General features: G+C 38.4%; 1 protein-coding gene across 3 annotated transcripts in view; it reads left to right on the top strand.

Moving 5' to 3' along the window:
• The window catches only part of KDM1A (lysine demethylase 1A), a 77796-nt gene that overhangs the window by 27285 nt on the left and 26229 nt on the right, over positions 1-24282 (top strand). For all 3 annotated transcript variants that reach the window (XM_069079548.1, XM_069079549.1, XM_069079547.1), the window contains 6 exons: positions 4001-4134; positions 5951-6029; positions 12476-12568; positions 15599-15705; positions 18517-18598; positions 20080-20174. In XM_069079548.1, the coding sequence (XP_068935649.1) occupies positions 4001-4134; positions 5951-6029; positions 12476-12568; positions 15599-15705; positions 18517-18598; positions 20080-20174 (590 nt within the window). The remainder of the gene's footprint in view (positions 1-4000; positions 4135-5950; positions 6030-12475; positions 12569-15598; positions 15706-18516; positions 18599-20079; positions 20175-24282) is intronic.

Raw genomic sequence — 24282 nt, 5'->3', positions numbered from 1 at the left:
AGTTGGAGCCACCAGAATCGTTAGTATTGAAAAGTTTTTAAATGAAATCTTCTTTGCGATGTTGGGAATCAGAAATGGTTCTTTGGGTCACCATCTTGAAAAGAAAGTGTTTATTACATTCATGAATGTCTACAATTTCTAAAAAGTCAAGCAGACCATAAGGTAACTTGGGAAAATGAATGAACTTGGTGCTGCCATTCCATTAGCACCTTGAGGAAGCAGTTGCTTTGAGTCATCCCCAGTTCTTACCTGGTCTCCCTTGTGTTCAAAGGCATGCATCTATGCAGGGGCTTTCCATTGTGGAAGGCACTGTTGCCAGGAACCATGAGTTTTCTTCTACATGAAACTAACTAGTACTTGTGGGTATCCAAGAAGTCCAGACCATCATCTCTCATTAGCACCCTGATCTTAACCAGTTGAGCTCACTAAGTGACCTGGAATATTGTTCAAAATGGCACTTGTAAATGAGCATCAAGTTATATATAGGGGCAAGAAGAACTGAAGATTTTTGATACAACCCCTTGTTTCTAAGCAAGTTAATAACACACCCATTTTACAATTGAGGCAACTGAGGCTTAGAGAGAGTACTGTGATTTTAAGGACTTATCCAAGGTCACACAACTAATAATGCTGTTAGCTGGGTCCCAAGGCTTCTAGCTTGTAGTGCAGAGCTTCTCCTAAGTCATTGAAAAGTACAAATCATGTTTGGCCTAATAAATAAGAAAAATTCCAATACATATGAATAGTGTGATTTAAAAAAAAACCATTTTGGCCATTTTAAAGGCTAATGTCGTCCACTTTTAGGCAAACTTAAGTAAATGTCCTTCAGTACTTGAATGGTTACAATAGAAACATTGAGATTTTTAATGGCGCTGAAGAGCCTGAAATCTGTCTACTGCCTTTTATCAACTTTAAAAATAATCTGAATCTGTTCTTTATGTTTCCACCAAGGAGGACAAGATTACATTCTTATTTTTTCTTACTGCCTGTTTACTAAAGATGCTACTTGCAGCTCATCATATGCTAGAAGGACAGAAGATATGAAGGAGTAGCAGAACCCATTGCTTTATTCCTATGTCTTTAGTTCAGCTACCTGCAAAAGCCATAGTTATTCCTTTCAGTATTGATTGCTTTTCTTTCTTGGAGTAGGTAGAAAGAAACTAGAGAAGGGGCTTCATTTTCATGGGCTGAATCTGACAAGGCTAGCTCTTTCCAACACGGGATTGGGAGGAGCAAGGAACAGTTGTTAGGCTTCATGTTTTTGTTAGGCATCGTTATTTTGCTTAAAATGTTGTAAATTCCTAGAATGCCAGATTTCATATTCAAATGTAAGTATATAAACCTATTTCAGAGCCAGGTGATAATACTTTAAGAAGATCTTTGCCACTGCTTACCTGGGATAGAATGTTAGAGCTAGAAGGGACATCTAGTCCAGTCCCCTTATTTTTAGTAAGGATAACTTTATAGGTGGGTAGGTGGCGAAGTAGATAGAGCACTGGGCTTGGAGTCAGGAAGTCCAGCCTCAGACATTTAGCTGCTCTGTGACACCTGGCAAGTCAGTGGCCTCTCTCAGCCTCAGTTTCCTCACAGGGTTGTTGTGAGGATCAAATGAGATACCATGTATATTGCTTTTCAAATCCTAAGGTGCTATTAAACATTAATTACTTTTATGATTATCATCATTATCGTTATCTTAAAGGCTTATCCTTTGGGAAGCCTTTAATAAAGTTTAAATAAGTTAGATCGTCTGAAGTGCTATACATTACCTCACTTTCAAGACATATTGCAGAAGAATAGATTAGATTTTCAGTCACTTGATCTGGTTTCTAGATTGCATTCTTATTCTCTAATTGCTATTTGCTTTTCTACAAACCAAATTACAGGAAATGAATGACTGAGCAGTGGTTTGTTAAGGTAATATTGCATTTTGAAAATAAGTATTGCAGTGTTTAAAATGACAATTAATTTGCAAAGCATTAGTATGTGCTTATTTAGGTGCTGTGTAGAATGTTAAAAATATATAAATTGCCATAACTGATTTGTAACTTCTTCAAACTATCTTTAATAAATGCCCTTTATTAAAGATATTTTGAAAGTAATTTATGGCGAGGGCCTAGTTGTAATTAAACTAAGGTAAATGGTGCGTTTTGTTTTGTTTTTTTTTAAGGGACCACCATTTGTTTCTCTATTATTCAGCCAGTCATGAGCATTTATTAAGCGCTTACTTTGTCAAGTATTGTGCTAATAAGAAGCACCAGGGGTACAAAGAAAAGCCAAACACAGGCTGTGCCTTCCAAAAATTCACATTCTAATGATTAACTCAATTATGTGGTGTGTTTCACAAATATATTGACAGTTAAGAGACCTATTAAATTATATCTGGTCCGTTTACCTGGGATGTTCTCTGAGTGTTTTATTCCATTACTTTCTAGTACTGAAACTGTATAACTTTCATTTTCTAAAGAATTTTGCTTTTAGTAAGGATATTCCTCCTTTGGTGTATTCAGCCTTTCTTCTTTCTTTCATTTCGGTTTAATTTTCCATGTTATTCTTGTTTTAAAAGTATCTCTGTGATTTGCACAGCTAGCTTTACTATTCTTTTAGATTCATGTTTCCATTCTGACCTTAAGGAATGACCCTCTCTATGATCATTCTCTCTGGTTAATCATTTAGGCTGATTGGGCCCTCGGGGGTGTCCAGTTAGTAATATGGCACCCAAATGGGCACCAGTGTCAGAGAGGCCTCTGACCAGTGCTGTGAAATGGGGTCCTGTTTCTTTGACTCCAAGATGGGGTATTTCTGATTATGCATCCTTGCTTGCATCTTGTCCTCACGTTGCATAACTAGGTTTGCTTGGCCTCTTTGTACCTTGATTGTTTTTCATTAAATGTTTGTGTTGAATCCCTGCGCTTCCTTCACGTCCCCAAGGCATTTTATCGGCATGTGTCCTGGCTAAATCTCTTCTCTGTTATTCTTTTCCTCCTAAACTTGCTTGCTTCTACTGCAACAGTGTTGCTTCTGCTCCTTGATGTTTGCATCTCGACTTTTATTGGCTTTGAAAGATGGAAATATGTCTGGTTTCATGTCATAGCTTCTTGTTTCACTGTCCTGTTTTGTTACCTGTACATAATTGCCTTAATATCACTTTGCCTTTTGGCTAAGATTGAGTACATTTTAAAAATATGTCTTATTTTTTTAAAGCCTTTGAATCATTCTTAACTTTTATGTCAAATTATAATTTCAGCTTGCTTAAATTATTCAAGCATCTTCATGAAATGTTTTGCTTGGACCTCTGGCTTATAGTTTATAGCAGAAGAGTATTAGTATTTTGACTGGAAATAGTAAATTCCTTGAGTTTGGGGGGGATTTTTTGTTTGTTTTTCTTCTGCTCTCTATATTGTAATACTCTGCATAACTTCTCACTCCCTGCCAGGATTGAGTTATCTGGGAGCTGACACATGTCTCCTAGAATGCTCTTTGTGTTCTATGTTGGAAACTAACTGATCAGAAGGCATGCAATATTATAGCTGCTTATATTTTCACTATAGATCCATTACCTATTCTCTCCTGAGTTAATGAATCTTCTCTTTTTTCTGGTCCTTTCTCTTTGGAATTTGCTTTTTACTGACAATGTTTCTGACATCAAGAAAATCACTTGATCTAATGTTAGAAATTTGGTTTAGAACCCATAGGCCTTGATTTTTCCCCCTTTAGAGACAACTATTATAACTTTATCCCACCTTATAGATTATAAAATATTAGTCGAGATACATATAAATATTTGTGTGATTTCAGTTATATATAAATAAATCTTAAAACAGTGTTACATTTATAAGAAACTTTAAATTCTAAAGAGAGAAAGTTAAATGAAGCCATATAGACCACACCATAAAGCTTTATTGAATTCCTTACCAAGAGAAGGGACTTGAGAAGTAATCATTGTCTTCTAGCATTGTGCGCCTTTGCATGTTTTCTAGAACTATTTTACTCTGTTTGCTAGGTGTGGAGGGTGCAGCTTTCCAGAGCAGACTCCCTCATGATCGGATGACATCACAAGAAGCTGCCTGTTTCCCTGATATTATTAGTGGCCCACAGCAAACCCAGAAGGTTTTTCTGTTCATCAGGAACCGCACAGTAAGTTCTGAAATTTTTTATTAGGAGAGGGTAGAAGGCTTCTTATACATACTTACCTCTTTAGTAGCCAGGTTAGCCAGGTTCAGGAGAAGAGAAGTAACATTTGGAACTTTTACTGACTTGGTATTGGTTTAAAATTAACTTTAAGTATTGCCTTGTACAGCCACACGTTGAGTGTTTTAGAATCCCAGTATTTGCTACTGGGAGGAACATTAGAGAGCATCTGTTTGTGTCCTCTCATTTTATAGATGAGAAAACTGAGACTCAGAGTAACTTGGCCCAGAGACGTCTGGAAAAATATTTCTAATAGGCTTTTATCAATGTCCAGAGTCCACTCTTATAGGCAGCCATTCTATACAAGACTACAATAGGGTGGTGAATTGCAGAATAATTGTTTCGTGTTGTAGTGGTAAGTATACCAGGATTCCAGTTTAGAATCTCTTAAGTGGCCTGTGTCACTTTAACTCCTCATTTGTCTACTACATGTGAAAGCTTGCTGTCCTTTGTGGCCTAATTCAGAACAGAAAGTAGTTGGGGTGTGAGTGATCTACTTCCTTGCTTCTTTCCTTTTCCCCAAACCCTCCACTTCTGTGGCATATTTGGGGGAAGTCTTCTTTGTATCTTAAATTGTAAATTTAAAGAATGTTATAAATGGCGGCGGCTAGGTGGCGCAGTGAATAGAGCACTGGCCCTGGAGTCAGGAGGACCTGAGTTCAAATTTGGCCTCAGACACTTAACACTTACTAGCCATGTGACCTTGCGCAAGCCACTTAACCTCAATTGCCCTGCCTTCCCCTCTCCAAAAAGCAAAACAAAAAAAGAATGATATAAATAGGGATTAGATATACTTGAAATGCTATAGGTATTTACCTTAACCATAAGTCATAACTTATGGAGAGAGTCTGGCACCGTGAATAGTGTTGAAATAGGAAACAGGACGGCCTAAGCTCTTGATCATGGAATTACTTAACCTCATGAGGTTTAGATAGCACCCTGTGACTATTAATTACATATATTTTTAGAAATTTATTTCCTAGATTTGCAACAACTTTTAAAAACAATTTTATTGATGAACTTCTTTGCCGTTCTTGGTAGTTAGTTGAACATTTTGTATATGTTCAGTTGAACAGAATTGATGGTGTAGCCTCACATAAAGGATACATAGCACAGTGTCAGGTGCCACTTGCCTTTGACCAGAGATTTGCCCTTCCTACCTCTGGCCCATCTCTTGGGTTCACTTTGTCCCCTCTTTAAGTGCTTCAGCCCTAGTTCTGATTCTGCCTTTAGCCTCACTTGGCTGTTTCCTCAGACCCAGATTACCTTATGTAACTTGAAAATTTGCAGGTTTCAGAGGGGTGTAGGTGAAAAAGTTAATGTTAGAGCTAGTCAGTTCTGACTTTGTTTCCATATCTATAAAATGTGGATAATAATTATACTTACCTACTTTGCAGGATTTTATTGTAGAAAATAATATAGAAATATATTGTTAGATATTTAAAGTATGAAGAACAACATAGGAGGCGAATACTCTCAGACCTTAGTCACCTCTATAAAGTGTTGAGAGAAGATAAACCTTTTCACATACATTTTATGTGGGAATTCAAGACATTATGGCAAAGTATCTCAGTATGATAGGCCATTTATTCAAAGTACAAAGGCCTTTTTGTTAGGTGATAGCCCTAATCTGCTTACGTAGGTAACAGAAGGACTTCCACAGCTGAAGTCCTCAATTAAAATAAAGAAATTTAAGGGGTATGTCTTCGTGGTATTTATGTTGCTGTGTCATGAAAATTGTATTGTATTATTTTAAATGCAGTTGCAGTTGTGGTTGGACAATCCAAAAATTCAGTTGACATTTGAAGCTACTCTCCAGCAGTTAGAAGCACCTTATAACAGTAAGTAGGGTAATTTTTGTTGCAACCTTTTGGGTTCTGTTGAAAGCTACCATTTCTACTTCAGAATGTGTATCAGATATACATTTGTTATTTTAGGAGACAATTATCCACCAAGGTGGGTTTGGGACAGTAATTTTTTTTCTATTTTTAATTTTTTTTTTCCCTGTCAAAGGGATTAAAATCTCCATCTCATCATAGGGAAGAGGTTGTACCCCCTGTGTAACTGACATCTCTGGGACCCTCTTAGAAAAAATCTTTTTTACTTAGAATTTTTTCCCCTTAGAATTAGCTTTCCCAGTTTGAGAATATCAAGGAAATTCCAGATGTTTTGATTTTCACTATTTTATTTACATTTTTCTGTTTCTGTTTTGGAATATTTTGTTTAATATTTACTTTCTTTGTGCTATATAACAAAGAACCTTTCAAGATGAAGTCAACATTTTATATTACTCAGCTCCTGTAACTAAGTGCTATAGGCTAACATTCCTAGATGTTATAAACAATGCAACCAATGGTTGTTATTTGGCTTTGAAATTTTTAGTGAATTTTCTATTGGAACATTCATTTAATTAAAGGTTTCATTATCATATTTATGTACTTGAAGACATCTTGTACATGCAACAGGTACCTGTATGAAGGCATTGTTGAAAATTCCAGAGTCAGGAATGGTGTTTGGAGAAAAGTGAACATGGATGACTTATACATTTTGGGAAATAGTAGTGCTATTGGCCCTTCATAGAAGGCAAAATCCAAGAAAGGAACTAGTAGTAATACCCATGGCCTCAACTGTCTGCATAATAAGCAAAATGAATTAGGGATCCAAGGAGGTAAATATGACTTCAAGGGTATCAGTAAGACTTGGAGGGATGAGACCCACTCTTGGAATATGGTTCTAAAAGGGCATAATGTAAACACAAGAAACCGGATAGCTAAAAAGGACTTCCACAAAGTCTTACTCCAGTGTCATTTAATGGTATGGAGATGACCCTGGGTTTTCAGAGGTTGTATCTGAAGAATATACGTGCTTACAGGTTTTGCATGCTGTTAAAGGCTCTGAGTATGGTACCAGCAAAGACTGCTTTCTGAAGATCAGACAAGCAAAGTAAAAAGAAGCTTATCATTAGTGTGCAGGCCATTTGGGAATGACTTCTTTGGTCTTGAAAACACATGAAACAGTACCAAGTGTCCTTTTCTGCTTCCAGCAGAGCAGTGGAAAAAGAGCACAAGAAATGTGAAGAATCACAGTTTTGAGACCATGAATCAGTATTATCCTGTTTTCTATATATGAGTTCCTTATCCTATGACCGAGTAGACATAAATTGAGAAATTAAATCATAACAATCTTTATATTCTTACAGCAGAATGGAAGAGTGGCTTATTGATTCTTATTGAAATGGGAAAAACAGATTGATTTTATCGTGGCCAGGGACAACAAGAAACGTTATTTTGTGGGACTTTAAGCCATCTTATATGCAGTATTAATGATAAACATTTGCAAGAGGATTACCATCAAAACATTTGCAGCTTATGTGCCAGTTATCTGTTGCAAAGGATGAGTAAGTGGGGAAATTCTATGAAAAATTAAGTAAAACTCTCCAAACTAAATTAATGTATATTTTAATATTTTATGACTTCAGTACAAAGATAGGCATAGGGAAGAATAGCAAAAAGATATGGTAGAATATAAAGTATAAAAAAACAAGAGAGAGACCAAAAAAACTTGAAGAGAACACTTGTATGTCTGAATACCTTCATTAAAAAAAAATTATTGGTAGGCATTGGTGGCCCTGTTGATAACAAGCACCACCAAATAATCTGATGGGGGAAATTGATTGTCTCTACCAATGTGGGCACCATTTCTGATTCAGCTGTCTAAGTACAATCAGACTGCTAACGTGTCAGAACAAAGATTAGCGTCAGTATCAAACTGGAAGAAAGAATAAAAATGAGAAGATACTGTGTTTCCCCGATAATAAGCCCTCCCCTTACTGTGAAGATTCCTCTAAAATAAGCCCTCCCCCGAAAATAAGCCCTATTGAGATTGCTACTGTAGTGAAGGTGATCCCCTGCGCTACACGCTACATTATGGTACCCTCTGTATGCACCGTCCCCGTTCCCCCCCCCCTCCCCCGGTGAAACGCACGCCGCGCTCCGAGCTGCAGCAGTGAGCGCGTCATCCTGTTCTTCCCCAGTGATTTGCTTGCTGGCGCCATTGAGAGCAGTGCCACAGAGGAGAGCTGAGGCAGGACAACATAATCCCTCCCCTGAAAATAAGCCCTCTGGTGTTTTTCTTTCCAAAAAAATTAATAAGACAGTGTCTTATTATCGGGGAAACACAGTAGCGTGGATAATTGAGGCAACTCCACTACAGAACCTATTTATATATACAAGCTGGTGATGCCAAAAAATGGGAAACAATTCAAAGAACAGACATTGACACAGGCTATTGCCATATCCTAAGGAAATTAAAATGTAAATCAGTCACTACAACAAAGAGACTAAAAGAACCTAGAAATAACTTCAGCCAGAAATTCGCTTGATCTACAGGGTAGGCAGAAATGGCAGCCAAGAGCCAACACTTACTTGGACTGTAACCTACTGTGTAAACTGTTATGGAAGAGGGGGGGTAGTGGTAGAGGTTTATCAGCAACATCACTTCATGAAACAGCCTGAGAAGTAGAGGGAAAAGACAAGTTGTTGAAAATTTTGTGAGAGACCTAATTAGGTAGAATCATTCTAAGGGCATTTAAGGATGAAACTTGACAGAAGACAGAGGGAAAATGGAAAAGATCTGCAACGATTGTAACAAACTCAAATGATGTTTAAAAAAAAAAAACCAACAGACTTTTTAAACCATAAATTATAGAGTAGCTACCACTATTATCAGTCCCAGATAAAGAAGTAAAAATGATACTAAAGAAAGTGAAGAGAAAAACATCTGGACTAGAGCAAGTATATACTCCAAGAGATGAACAGGAGAGTAGTACTAGCAGTTCACATGCACATTTACACACTTGTGAATAATATCCACAAATATTGAAAGAATTCTTGATGAAGGTCTGGGAAGGGAATAAGTTTAATTTTATTATTTTTTCCAATTAAATTGAGGCCCAGAGAGGGTCAGGGAATTGTCCAAAGTTATATAAGGTAGTAAGTATCTGAGCTGGGCTTTGAATCTAAGTCTTCTGACTTCAAATCTAGAGTTCTTTTAGTGGGATATTGTCATAAATATTTGAAGAACATCTACACATGATGATGTCACAGATTCATTGAAGGAAAAAGAGTTAGGTGGAGTAGCATTGTATAATACTTATATTGGAAAATCCAGAAAGAAGGAAGAAAAAGAGCTTCTGAGTAAAAATCAAAGAAGGCAGCAACAGAAGAAATGTGACCTACAAACTATCTGAACATAAAAAGGAAATCAATAACATTTATAAGAAGTAGATCATGAGCTTAGAACAAAGGAATGATGTGGTAGTGATGGGGGATTTTTAGTTGTTCAGACATACTCTGAAGTGTTCTCTCTCTTTCTCTTCCCCATCCTTTCCCACCTCCTCTCATCTCCCCCCTCTCCCTAGGACAGAGTAGCTAACATTTTGTTTCTTTTAATGATTACTCTTCAAAAGATAGAAGAACAAAAAAAGAAAAGTTTTAGTTCTCAATCTGCTCACTAACAGAAACTGATTACTGGGATAGAAATAATGGGAGAGTTGAGGGACAATGATCTCTTTAACATAAAATTTACAATAAAGAACTCCAGACATAGTCTGACAGGAGAGAGAGCAGACTTGAAAAGACAACTTAGCATCTGTGGACTAAAATTCTCCATGGGAAGGTGACCCAGGAAGGATAGAGAGCTTTTAAGAAAATCCTGAAAAGGCAGAGAAACACTGAGATTGAAGAAGAAAAGGGAAAATCGTCGTAAGAGCTTGATCTGGATGAGCGGAAAACTCAGTAAATGAGATGTTAAGAAGAAACAAGAACAGAGAACAAAGGATGCACATAAGGCTTGGCACAGCTCCACCAAAAATGTGAAAGGACTAAAGCCCAGAATGAGGGAGACTGGTGAGGAAATCTGAAGAGCAACAAAAAAACTTTTTTGAAGTTATATTGTAGAAAAGAGGAGGATCAGAGAAGTGATGTGACTGCTGCCCAAGGTGGAAGGGACAGAAAAAGTAGACCTGCTCAGTTGCTGCTTTGCTTCTCTTTTCTTTACTAGATGAGATACTGTAGGTAAACCCCTTTACAAACCTTAGACATGCGCTATAAGTGTCACCATCATCATCGTCGAGAATAATCATTGAACTGGAAAGGACAGAGCAACGGTAGGTAAATAGGGAATTCATACCCAACATAAGTAAAGATAGAAGAGAGCTGCCCTTGCAGAACTCGTTTATCCAACCTCAGAGGAGCCACATACACCCCAGAGCAATGAGAGAATTGATGGGCTGGGTTGTTTAGCTATCGACAGTGATCTTTGAAAGACTGTGGAGAATCAGAGGTAAGGCAGGATTGGAAGAGAGGGGCAAATTCTCCCTTTTCAAAAGGGAGAAGAGAATGGATTCTGCAAATTAGAGGCCTTAACTAAGCTTTGGACTTGATTTCTAGAAAATGAAGTGATCTCCAAGAACCAATTTACCTTCACAATCAACAACAAACAGATCATGCCAGGGAACACTTATTTTCTTTTTTAACAGTGTTATTAGTGTACAGGTAGATTAGGGAAATAGTAGAGTAGTCATTTTCTTAGATTTTAGCAAGACATTTGACAAAAAGTTTCATGTTTATGGAAGACATAGAAAGGTAAATTACAGTACATGAATGGTTTGGGGTTGGAGTGTTTTTTTTTTTTATTGAACCTATAAATTCACTAGGGTAGGAAGCTCCCTTTCTAACAATGCAGATAGGCACTTTTCTCCAAAAATTAGAGCTTTAGATTGCTGCCTGGAGCGCTGGGATGTCAATGTCACACAGCCAGAGTATGTCAGAGACAAAATTTGAGCCCAGGTCTTCCTGATTCTAAGGTCAGCTTTTTATCCACTATACCTCTCATGAATGTAACAGGATATTATTGTGCAGTAATAAATGAAAGCTGTAAGGAATTCAGAGAATTGTAAAGATGTGTATGAATTGATGGAGAGTAAAATAAGCAGAACCAAGAGAACAATGTGGAATGGCTACAGCAATGTAAGTGAAATGAGCATCAAGAAGTCAGACTGTGGATAAATGAAAAGCCTGTGAAATTTCCAGAAAATGGATAGGAAAGCACCATTCCCTTCAGAGCAGGGGAAGACCAGGACATGACATGATGTTCATTGTCAGCTGGGGCCAGTGGATCTTATCTTTTTGTTCACTTGTTTTTCTTTATCAATAAGTTTCCATCTAGACAGTGTTGAGGTTTTTTTTTTCCTTTTCCAGAAATAATTGATATAAAGACAAAGAGTAACAATGATTTTTTTTTTGAGATGGAGAGTTGTGGCCTAGACAGATTAGGTTGATTCAAAACTAGTTGAATGGCCAGATTCAGAGAAGTCATTATTCTCTGTCGGCTTGGAAAGAGGCCTGTAGTGGGTGCCTCAGGGACCTGTGGTGTTAAACATTTTTATCAGTGACTTGAATAAAGACATAGGTGATAATGCTTATCAAAGATAACGCAAAGCTGAGAAGGGATCACTAATGCTATATGAGTCAGAATTCAAAATGATTTTGACAGGGTGAAACCTTGGACTAAATAGAGTCTAAGAAGACATGTAATATGGGCAGTGCATCATTTTACACTGATTTAAAAGTAACTTCACCAGCACACTGCAGGGGAAGGCATGGGAAAAGAACAGTCTGTTGGAAAAAGATCTGAGAGTCTTAGTAGGCTACAAGCTCAGGAAGGGATAACACTGCCGGCAAAGCTAATACAGTGTTAGACTGCTTTAAGATTAGGAGGAATAGGCATAGCATTTAGCATAAACATTGCATCATAATTTTACTTTGAAATAACAATGTTGCTGGTTTCTTTATTTTCTTTGCCTTCTGGGTAAAATACAGTGACTGCCTTAATTGCAGCAGCTTGGTTCTTTAAGACATTCTCAAAGTCCAGTTCTTTGAAGAGAACATCTAGGATATTGGAGAGTACCTAGGATTAGGGAGGTGATGGTCCTGCTGTATCCTGCCCATGTTAGACCACATGTGGAGCATCGTGTTCAATTCTGAACACCATATTTTAGGAAGGGCACAGTTAAGTCACAGAATCCACAAGAGGACAACTAGAATGTGAAGGGCCTAGAGTTCACCCCATATGAAGACTGGTTGAAAGAACTGGGGTAGCCTGGAGAAAAGATATGAGATGCACTAGACTGTGGCCTCTGAGGTCCCTTCCAACCGAGGTTTGTGAATTTTGAGTCAGGAAAGCCGTGTAAAACTTAAAACTGATTTTTAACTTACTCCTTTTTTAGGTGATACTGTCCTTGTTCATAGAGTTCACAGTTATTTAGAACGCCATGGTCTTATCAACTTTGGCATCTACAAGAGAATAAAGCCCCTACCAGGTAAGAAACCAGAAAGTTACAATGAAGTTGAACTATCAGTTGTTTAGACTATTTTGTTTTCATACTAATATTTTAGTTTTTTAGTTCTTTGAGTCAACAAAATCATTTGTATGTACACCTTTTCCCTATTTATCTTTGTATTTTGTGGGAAATGATGGGGAAACTCAGTTCCTTTTGAATTGAAAGCCCATAAATTGTCTTTGTGTGTCTGGGACTTTTTTGCTCTTGTATGAAAGGAAATCAGGTGAAGTTCAGAAGTTTTAGGTGGAAATCAGCAAAAGCACTTGTTTTAGACTTTGTAACTCACAAATTACTTTTTGTTTCCTTGGCCCTTTCTAATCTGTACAGTTTTTTACAATATTTGTGAGAGACCCAACAGTCAAATGTCCCGTGTCCAGGGAATTGCTCAGTAAAAAGCAGGCCGCAGATCTCATGCTTACACATACTAAGGGTAAAGGAAACACCATATGGAAATTCCCATCTTATAAGTTGTATCATGCACAGTGTTTTCACATCTCTTTTCTCATGTGATGAAATGCTGTCAGATCTAGTTAGAGGCTTTGGTATGAGGTCAGGCTTGGGCTCCCATGTCAGCTGTCTGCCAGCAGTGTGTTGTGTGACTGTATGACTGTGATTAACAAGACTCCTCCTAACTCTCTGAGCTTTGGTTTCTTCATCTGTAAGAGGGAGATGATCTCTGGACTCTCTGCTTCATGGACTGTAGTTTGGAAAGTGCTTTGTAAACTGTCAAGCACTGTACAACTGTGAGCCATTGTTTTTCCACTCATCCCTATTCACACTATTATAGAAAAGGGGCTTTATAAATTTTAAGTTAATCCAAAAAACATTTATGAAGCACTTATTGGGTACTGTGCAAGGCTCTAGGGATTCCAGAGTCAAAAAAGGAAGTGCAGTGACAACTGCTGTTATTGTTTAATCATTTAGGAAAATAATACATGCTCCTTTTAAAGGGCAGGTGGCAGAGAACACAAAGAGGATTTTAGGTACGTTAATATCAGTGAAACTGTTAAAACAATGTGAAACAAGAAGAACCCTTGGGCATGGGGAGGTGGGGGAGGGGAGAGAAATCTTCCATTTGGAATGACTATGGCATAAAAAGAAAAGATATCAATAAAACTTTTTTTTAACCTTTTAGGAGAAAGTTCAATGCTTTTTTACTCCCTTTCTATTTTATTTGAAATAGCAAATGTCTCTGGGTTTGGAGAGCCAGAGATAGATGTTGTAATTAAAGATAATTTAACACAAATTTTCAGAAAGAGAAACACAAAACCATATACACGGTATGAGGCAGCACATAGGATACATTCTGCCTCACTGGTTCCAGCCCCAGGGGAGTGAATAATTTTTTTTTATCATCATGATATTTTTTATAGTATGTATAGAAGAAAGGTTTCCTGTAAAGTGAGAGAGAGTTATACACACACTAAAGTTATAAAGGCCAATAGGAAAAATAATTAACCACATGTAAACTATATGAAGCTTTGTTTACAAAGGATGTACATATATATATGCTCTGTGTGTATAAATTGTCTCTTCTAAAGGGTTAAAAAAAGTTTTATTAATGTAATTTCTTTTTACATCATCTTCATTTCCAAATGTAAGATTTCTTCTCTTTTCCTCCCCTTAGTGTTGAACCTTATCTTTAAAGGAGTTTTTTATGTCTCACCTTAATAACTTCATCAGTATTAATATACCTGAGACAATTTTTATGTTTTTTTAGCATCTGTCTCTTTAAAAGAATGATACATTGTTTCCATGAATGATCCAACAATAATAGCTGTCAATTTTGTTTAATTTTTAACTGTGGATTCCCCAATTTTTCACAAATGCTTCTGGATTGATTTAAAATTTACAAAGCACTTTATCCAAGAATCTATATACATGGGCATTTTACCAGAAGCTTTTCCTTGTCTATGTGACTAAATGGCTGAATAAATGCCTTACATGTGGCTAATCCTGTTTTCCTATTGACTTTGATAGAATTATAACATAGTATTGGTCACTATTTTGCCTCTTAATGTTAATTAAAGTAATATTTAACAATATAGCAACTCTTTTGAAGTCTCCTAAAGCTAAAGTCATCATTTCCAGGTGAGAGAGTGTGTCCAAAAGCCCTCAGTAACTGTGGTGACTGGGCTTCCAGCCCTGAATTGGCCTGCTCGGCCCTGCTGCCATTTTCTCCTCCCAGGGCTTCATTTGCCAAATCTGAGGCAAAGCCCTAGGGGTCCCTTCCAGTCCTAACATTCTGTGACAAAATATTAGCAAGATTTGTCACAAAATAGGCACAGCCGTGCATTGTTTTATGTTTGAGGCAGTAACTTAAAGGGCTGCCCCATGGGAGGGCAAAGGGATTTAGCCAAGCACACTGAACCTGAATTGGTTTCCAACAAAAACTGCCTCCCCCCCTCAATCTCTAACACGCTTTGCCTCAGATCTTGTTGCCTGATAGACCCTTAGAAGATGAATGTTGCAGGGACAACCACTTGAACTTTGAACAAGCTTGAGAACACTTACTGCCAGATGAGAACTGAAAAAAAAATAAGCAAAGTAAATAATCAGTTAATATAAACTGAATCAGTTCTCTCGTTATGAGTGCCCAACCCTTGGCTTAAAGATTCTCTATGGTTATAAGTCCCAGTCACTGCAGCTGCTCTTCACTGGTATATTTAAAGCACTAATTGTGTGTTTCAAAAATAGTTATTTGAACAGTTGATAGAGTTTTAGGACTGGAAAGAGACTTCAGAAGTCATTGAATCCAGCCCCCTTTACTTTATTAGGAAATGGAGCCCTCAGAGAGGACATGGGCCTTACCTGAGGTCACACACATGGCAAGTGGCAAAGCTAGGGCTTGAATCTGGGTCTTCTGACTATAGCTCTAATTCTCTTTGTGTGCTTCTGTGGCATAGTTAGGTCTTATAGATTGTAATAGTAGAAGAAACTTTTAAGATTGCGTATTTTTAAACCTAAAAAAAAATTGTTCTAATTTTCACTTAATGTTTTTATTTCTAGCTAAAAAAACAGGAAAGGTCATCATTATTGGTTCAGGGGTCTCAGGCTTGGCAGCAGCTCGTCAGTTGCAGAGTTTTGGAATGGACGTCACCCTTTTAGAAGCCCGGGTAAGAATTTTAGTTTGAGACATATCTAGAGGTGAGAACCAATAGGGAACCAACCACCCACTGTCATTTAATTTTTTTTTCCAATTACATGTAAAAGCAATTTTTAATATTTGCTTTTTAAAATTTTGGGTTCCAAATCCCCTCCCTCCCTTCTCTCCCTCTTCCCTTGAGAAGGCAAGCAGTTTGATATAGGTTATATACATGTAGTCATACAAAGCAGATTTCCATATTAGTCATGTTTTGGTATTGCTAGGTCAAGGGGCTTGCACAGTTTTATAGCCCTTTGGTCATAGTTCCAAATTGTTCTCCAGAAGGGTTGCATCAATTCACAACTCCACCAACAATGCTTTAGTGTCCCAGTTTTCCCACATCTCCTTCAACATTGTCTTTTTCCTTTTTTGTTATATTAGCTAATCTTATAGGTGTGAGGTGGTACCTCAGAGTTGTTTTAATTTGCCTTTTTCTAATCAATAGTGATTTAGAGTATTTTTTATCAATTGGGGCATGATGCATATTTTTATAAATTTGACTCAGTTCTCTATATGTTGAGAAATGAGGCCTTTATCAGAGAAACTTGCCATTAAAATCTTTTCAGTTATGATTCCTAAATATATTTCCCTCCATCCTGTTTTTTTATCCTGTTTATCCTTCTCTCTCTCCCTCCCTTCCCCCCTCACCCTGCGCCTTCTTAAAAGTGTTTTACTTCTGACCACCACTTTCCCCAATCTGCCCTCCATTCTCTCAGTCCAGCCCACCTTCTCTTATGTCCTTCCCTACCCTACTTCCCTGCAGGGTAAGATAGATTTCTACATCCAGCTGAGTGTATATGTTATTCTCTCTTTGAGCCAATTCTGATGAGAATCAGGTTTAAGCATTGTGTGCCACCATCCCACCCCAGCTCACCCCATCTTTCCCTCCAGTGTATAGGCTCTTTCACACTATTTTTATGTGAGGTGTTTTACCTCATTCTGCCTCTCCCTTCCCTCTTCTCCCAGTGCATGTCCTCTTTCTCACCTCTTAATTTTATTTTTTTAATATCATCTCATCATAGTCAACTGACGCCCATGCCCTATGTCTACTCCTTCTAACTGTCCTAGTAGGGATAAAGTTCATAGGAGTTTCAGGTATCATCTTCCCATGTAGGAATGTAAACAGTTTAACCTTGTTGAATCCATTATGACTTTTTTTAATCAGTGGATTTTTTTTATTTCTGTTTTACCCTTTAGTTCTAAACTATCAGGACTGTTTTCCTTGATAATTTCTTGAAAGATGTCCAGGTTCTTTTTTCTGGTCGTGGCTTTCAGATAGCCCAATAATTCTTAAATTATCTCTCTTTGATCTCTTTTTCAGATGAGTTGTATTTCTAGTGAGGAAATATTTCACCATTTTGTTCTATTTTTTCATTCTCTTGATTTTGTTTTATTGTTTCTGAATGTCTTGTGGAGTCATTAGCTTCCACTTGCCCAATTCTGATTTTTAAGGAATTATTTTCTTCTGTGAGGTTTTGTACCTCCTTTTCCATTTGTCCAGTGCTACTTTTTAAGTTCTTTTCTTCAGTGAATTTTTGTCCCTCTTTTTCCGTGTGCCCATTTTTGAGTCTTTTTTTTTTTTCACCATTTAGCCTATTCTGTTCTTTAAAGCATTTTCTTCAGTATTTTTTGTCTCTCCTTTACCAGGCTGTTGACTTTTTTTGTGATTTTCTTGCCTCATTTCTTTTCCTGGTTTTTCTTTTATCTCTCTTAGAATTTTGACTTTTAAAATCCTCTTTGAACTCTTCCAGGAATTCTTTTTGGGGGGCTGGGGGAGCTGACACCAATTCATATTTTTCCTTGATGCTTTGCATTTAGCTATTTTGACTTTATTGTCTTCTTCTGAATTTGACTTTATTGATTAAATCTCTAGTTATACAGTGGGAACTATGCCATGTAAATATTGTGAAGGACTTTCCATATTTTGTTTTAGAACATCTGACATCTCAGAAATAGTCACTACATAGTGTGTATTGTATGTGCCCTTTTGATAGGTCTTTTAAGTGTATTATTTCTTAGACATTTGGCTTAAAATGTAGATTAAGATACAGAAACTTCTATAGTTAATCATGATAGCTTCCAACTTTAGGTCCTGATTCAGCCAGTTTGTGTTAGTGCTTTTGATCTTTGCTTGCTTCCTAGTCTCTTCCCTAACCTCATCCCCCCCAACCTCCACCTATCCTGTTTTAATATTAGAAAAAGGTCTGTATATGTTTATAAAAGGTTCTTAAAGCAGTCAGCCTACAACCATCCTATGTTCTTCAATAGTCTGCTCCCTTCATCATCCCTCCTCTCTCCCTGTCTCCTGGCTGCTCCTATGTTGTCTGCGAATAGGCCCATGTCTCTCCCTTCTCCTCAGAAAACCCTTTTATTTGATCTATCCCACATCAAAATCATAGAGAACAATAGAAGTTCTGATTTAGAAGGGCAGTCAGCATATCTCGAAATAATTCAACCCATATTTGAAAAGAAATCCCCATCCTAAAATACTAGGAGGTGGTGTGGTACCTTGGAAAGAACAGTGGCCAGAAAGGTCCTGTTCCATATATAGCTCCTTTCTAGGAATTCAGATCCTGCCTAACTAAATGACAGCCAAGGTTTGATGTCATTTCACTTGTTCATTTCCTTGTCTTTAGTGCCTTTTTACTTCATTTCATAAAGATCACTAACTGTACCTTTTATTCGGGATTATAGAGGGTAGGGACCTGACATGATGGACAAGTAGAGGGGAGAGAGCATAAATTTATGTTGTTTATTTTGTCATTTAATTCTTGAAAACCAGGATCGTGTAGGTGGAAGAGTAGCTACCTTTCGCAAAGGAAATTATGTAGCTGATCTTGGAGCCATGGTGGTAACAGGTCTTGGTGAGTCTTTTTAAATTGTTTTCTACATAATATGGTTTGCCAAAGATAATGTCATAACAATGCTTGGTTTTTCTGAGACAATACATTACTACATCTATGTACTATTAGTTTCCATATTTTCATTTTTAGAGAAAATGCTTATAAATATGTAAAGAGAACTTTACTGATGAATCATGGCTTTATTTTTTCCCCATTTGTGTTTTAAATGTTTATCGAAATAAAAAATGTAAGCATTTTTCCCATGTTCACATCACCATGAAAGTACAAGAAGTCTACTGATGATTCTGAAATTTGTTTTTACTCATCCTAATCTAAAGCATTAAAAGCTGGAAGGAACTGGGGTTATCTAATCCAACCTTTAATTTATTCAGGAATTTCCCCTGTAACAGGAGTTCTCAACCTGGGATCCATGAATTTGTTTGGGTTTTTTTTTTTTGATAGCTGTATTTCAGTATAGTTAGTTTCCTTTGTGATTGTATATATTTCTTTTTATGCGTTTAAAAACTGAATTTTGAGAGGTGGCCTTTGGGCTTCCTCAGACAAAGGGGACTATGACACAGTAAAAGTGAAGAACTCCTGTTCTGTAGCATCTCAGACAGCCAGGAATTAGTTTCTCTGCTCAAGCACGTCTAGAAGTAGGTGATGCATGACTTCATTGGGTGATTTACTACCATCTTTTGGTAACTCAGAATAATAGAAAAGCCTTTTCCTTATGTCAGGACAAAAATCTGCTTTCCTAAAATTGGAATACACAGACTCCAATTCTTCTGCCTGAAGCTATGACAAACCTAATCCATCCTGTACATATAAACTCTCAAATCATTGAAGACAGTTATGGTGTTCGTTCCTTAGTCTTCTTTTCTTGAGGATAAACACCCCCAGTTCCATCGGCTCATCTCCTATGACATAATTTATCAGCCCTCACATCCTGGTCTCCATCTTATTTCCTGTTTGACAGTGTCCCTTTTTAGGACAGTGCTGAATGCACTCCTTCAGCCATGGTTTGCTCAGTAGAGAATGTTAAAATTATTACCCCACTCGCTGGAGCCACTGGACTGCTAATAATGCGGTCCAAACATGCTGCCAGTAATGCATTCCAGCATGGCAGTAACTTTTTGGGCCCCTGCATCATGCTTTGAACTAATGTTGGCCTTGTGATCAGCTAAAACCCTTCCCTTAGCCATACTTACTAGACCAGACTAAGATCATTAATTTTTTTTTTCAATACAACTGCAAGATGTTTGACCTTTATTGTCTCTGTTATTAGCTTTTGTTACATGGTTCCAGCTTTATAGAGTTTTTTTTTGTGTTTTGCCATCTTGTGCTCTGGACCTTTGTAGTTGATTTTGTGTTCTCATTAGATGCCTTTGCTTATTGCCAGACACTGTATTTAATTGTGCTCAGGCCTCATGTAGTTATGGATGAGGAATCTCTGTTCTCTTCATGGTATGCCAGACTTAATTGGTGAAGTTCTTTTCCAGGAGGGAATCCAATGGCTGTGGTCAGCAAACAAGTAAATATGGAACTGGCCAAGATCAAGCAAAAATGCCCACTTTATGAAGCCAATGGACAAGCTGTAAGTCAAGAACAAACGGAACTTTTCAGAATGACTTTCATTCCATTGGAAATGGTTTCAAGGAAATATTATTGGTGGTGGAACTTTTTTTATTTCTCAAAAAATTTGAGGTATAAGGAAGTATAAGGTATCCCCATTTTCTGGGATATGGGACATAATTCTTATTATGTATCTTGTAATATAAACTACATTTATGGTATATTTTATACACACAGACACACACACACAGTTATGCCATATGATACTGAATCTCAGGTACTGCGTATTGTTTCACAGCTCTAACCAAGTCTTAGGGGCATCTGGGGAAGCAGATGAGCGGGCTCTGCCCACTTCCTTTCCTGATCTCCCCTGGGCCTCCCTGTGTACTCCTCAGCCTCTCTATGGTTCTTGTGGCTACCCCTATTTTGGGTAGATTAGAAGCCACTAAATGCTTATTGAGGCCTCTTTCTTAGCAATAGCAGTTGTCTAATGTAAATGTGTGCTGGTTGCCTAAAAACTGAGTGGCAGGTACTGTCATCATTACCGTCTTCCCTTGCTCACAGCATGCTTTCAAGCTTAGTTTCCTTTATGATCCAGGCCAGTTGGGCAATGCTCATTTGCATATGAGTCAGGAAATTAATGCTCATCATTGTGTGACTTGCCAGAGTTAAAGTTAAATTGAGCAACAGTTGGACCTCTCCTGTTACTGTGGGAGCTTGCACTGCTTGTGAATATGAGCACACCAGCAGTACCTGTGCCAGAGTAAAGAAGTGGCAAGATTGCCTTTGCCTTCAGACAAACTGCTCACCTGCTGTTACTTAATGCCACAAAACCCAAGCTCCTGAGCTGAGACTCAGTACAGAGCAGTCTTAACAGTGGCCTTCGCCGAGACTTTCCTGGGGGAGGTAGTCCAAGGATCACAGGATTCTCATTTTACAGGTGAGGAGATTGAGACCCAGTGAGGAGAAGTCCAGGCTTGTTTACATGACTTAAGAAGCGACTGTGCTGGGGGACTCTAATGCAAAAGACTGAAAAGCAATGGATAGTTTCTTTTGGCAGAGAAGGGGAGTGTCTTACAGCCTTGTATTTATTCCAGTTACTTAGAGTAATGGGGGTTCAGTGGTGCTAACTCTCAGTTTACAGCATTTTACATTTATTAAGCACCTGCTGTGTGCCAGGCACAGAGGATAGAAGTACAAAAAATGAGAGGCCCCATCCTCAGGGCACTCGTGTTCTGGGGTGGAACGCTACCAGTGCACAGACAAAGCAATACAGAAGCTAGTGCGTGATCTCAGAGGCAGAATGGCGCTATCAAAGCTTGGGGTGCAAGGCAGTCCTGGAGCTGAGCCTTGGGCGGGATCGGGGTTTCCTTGAGGCCAGAGGAATAAGGAGTGCCTTCCACACATAGGAGCAGGTTGGGGTGAATGGTTGGGCTAGATCTGTGAAAAGAAGAAAGTGAAAAAACAACCGGATTTCCTGAAAACCATCATTCTTCTGTCTTCTCTACAAATCAGTAAAGGAAGTTTCCTGAAGCAAGTGAATGACCCAGTCAGAAATAGAATCCTGATTTAGAAGGGAAATTATTTGTCTCTTTTAAACCAAGGATTTGTATTTCTGCTTTTAGCAGCATCATTCAGAAGTTTTATAAAGAAATCCTTACATTGATTGCTATGTATATTTGCTGGCAAGTGTCCAAGATTATTTTGTCATCTTCTGAAACTTTTAGTTTCTTTTTCCTTTATGTTGTTATGTCTCAGATACAAAGGCCTGACAACAAGCATTTCAATTTGGAGTAAAAAGGGTGATATTTGACATTCAAAGCATAGCATTTATGAACTCTTTAAAAAAGCATTAAATACCTGTGTATAGTGATCTCTGCTAGATGGTGAGAGAGAGTTAAGGAAGGTATGGCCTGTCTTTCCCCATAGAGCTTATTAACCTGATAATAGCACCAATAGCTCACATTTATTTTACAAAGCATTTCTCATGATAACCTGAGCTGGTGGTGCAAGGTCAAATGACAAGCTATTGTTATGTAATTAGTATCCGCTCCATTTGAGTCCTGGGTCTTCTCCACTGATTAAATAGAATACAAATTAGACTCTTAAGTTCTTGAGCAGAGGTAGAAGCAGCACGATGTGGGGGAGAGGGTCTGCTGACCTTGACATCCAGATTCAAGTCCTGCCCATCACACAATGCTCGTGACCATGAGCAATTCAAGAAGCCCTGAGCAGTGCAGTTATCTCTTAGACTCCAAGTTACATGGGAGTCACTCTTGTGTAGGGCTCTGTATGGCCCTTTGAAGTTCAAGTTTTATAGAACAAATCCTCTTATTAAAGGGGGATGTATTTTGTGAAGTTTGGATTCAAAGGGCCGCACTTGAGGACCAACCTAGAGGGTCACACACAAGGCCTCAAGTCCTTGGGTTCCCCACCCCTCATTCCAGCTCAACCCTGTAACTTTACAGAAGAAGAATCTGATCTTTAGAAAGGGGAAGTGATTTGTCAAATTCACATAAATGAATGGCACAGCCAAGATTTGCAACATTATTTTCAGAATCCTAGCACACTGCTGCACTGTTCTGTACTAGTGTACTTCAAACAGAATTACCATAGTAGGAATTTCTTGATTTCTTCTCTGGGATAAAGTTTATGGTATTAATTATGGTATTAATAATTAAAGTGTATGGACATTTTCTGGGGGGAGGGGAGATGTACACACTCATTTTATTTGAGCTAAATCAATTCCGCCTCTGAGTTTAAAATGCAGCTATAGTAAAACCCCACAAAAGTGCAGGTTGCTTCAGCTGTCTTAGTGGATACATGAGTTAGTCATCAAGAGGAACGGAGTCTATCTCACTGTAAGGCCCCATAGATAACATTGCCTTTGCATAGGCTCTCACTTCTTCTCCACCTTGTGGAGCCCCTGGTTCCCTTCAAGTCTCAGCTCAGGCACCACCTTTTTTAAGGCCTTTCCTAATTCCCTCACTTCACAGGGGTCATAGGAGCCTAGTCTTAAGAATCCCTCCAGTCTAACTTCCTCATTGTACATGCAAGAAAACTGAGGCCCAGAGAAGTTTGGATGACCTGCTCAGACCACACAAGGGCTAAGTAGCAGGGTCAATATCGAACTCAGGTCTTCTGACTCTAAATCTATTGTTTTTTTCCTTTTTGATTTTAGTGACCCCCTACAAATAAATTCATATTGATTTTGTAGCTATCTGAACATTTTGTTTTCTCCACCACCACCCTCTCTACCTGTCACTCATGGAACGTTCTCTCTTCAAGGGCATTTAGTAGGTGCCTGTATGTGCCAGGCACTGTGCTAAGTTCTAGGTATACAAATAACAATTAAGGCCGTCCTTGCCCTCATTACAGTCTAATGGGGGAAAGTGGTACCTAAAAGGAGGCTAAAATGCAGCATGGGGAAGGGAAATCAAGGGGAAATATGCTCAGCACAGGGCCATGATGAAGGGCTCCCAAAGCTCCGTGGCTGGTAGGAAATGGGTAGAAGAGTGTGCTTTAGCCCTTCTTAGAGGCCCTGGAGCCATGCTTCTGCCCTTCTGTCAGAGAGCAGAGGATCCTGATGAGATGTGAAAATCAGGCAGATTCAGGCTTGCAGCATAATGAGATTTCCCAGTGATGGGTTTGCTGGAGAAGGAAGGCGTGATGGAGAAGTTGAGAGAAGTCTAGAAGCAGCATAATCAGTAGGAAATTGGGACTCGCGGGATTTGGTCCCCAGTGGACCCTAAGCCCTTGTTTTGCCACCTGATTCATCTATTTATGCAGAACTTGGAGCACACCTGTGTCCCAGGCTTGCAGATGGCAGCCCGCTGCTCAGCCTTTTCTGTTCACCTGTTGGCCCAGCAAGCATGGCCTCACCTTGGTGCACTGAAATCCCCTTCATTTTTGTCCTTGCTAGAGCTGGACGTGCTGGCTGCTTTCCATACTAGCGCTAATAGACCTTACAGCTTTGTTAAGCTGGCCATAGTCTCCCTCTGAATATTCTTTTCCCTGCTTATTATTCCATCATTTTGTCTACGATTATAGAGTGAGATGTGGTGGTATTGCTTGAGGATTTTGACACTCAATTTTATAAACAAATTTCACTTAATAAGCTAATGTGTAAT

This window comes from Petaurus breviceps, unplaced genomic scaffold, assembly GCF_028583685.1.
Source record: "Petaurus breviceps papuanus isolate PSGF00001 unplaced genomic scaffold, PetGlider_PUasm1.0 91041, whole genome shotgun sequence".
Taxonomy (NCBI): domain Eukaryota; kingdom Metazoa; phylum Chordata; class Mammalia; order Diprotodontia; family Petauridae; genus Petaurus; species Petaurus breviceps.
This window is presented reverse-complemented; position numbering and strand designations above follow the sequence as displayed.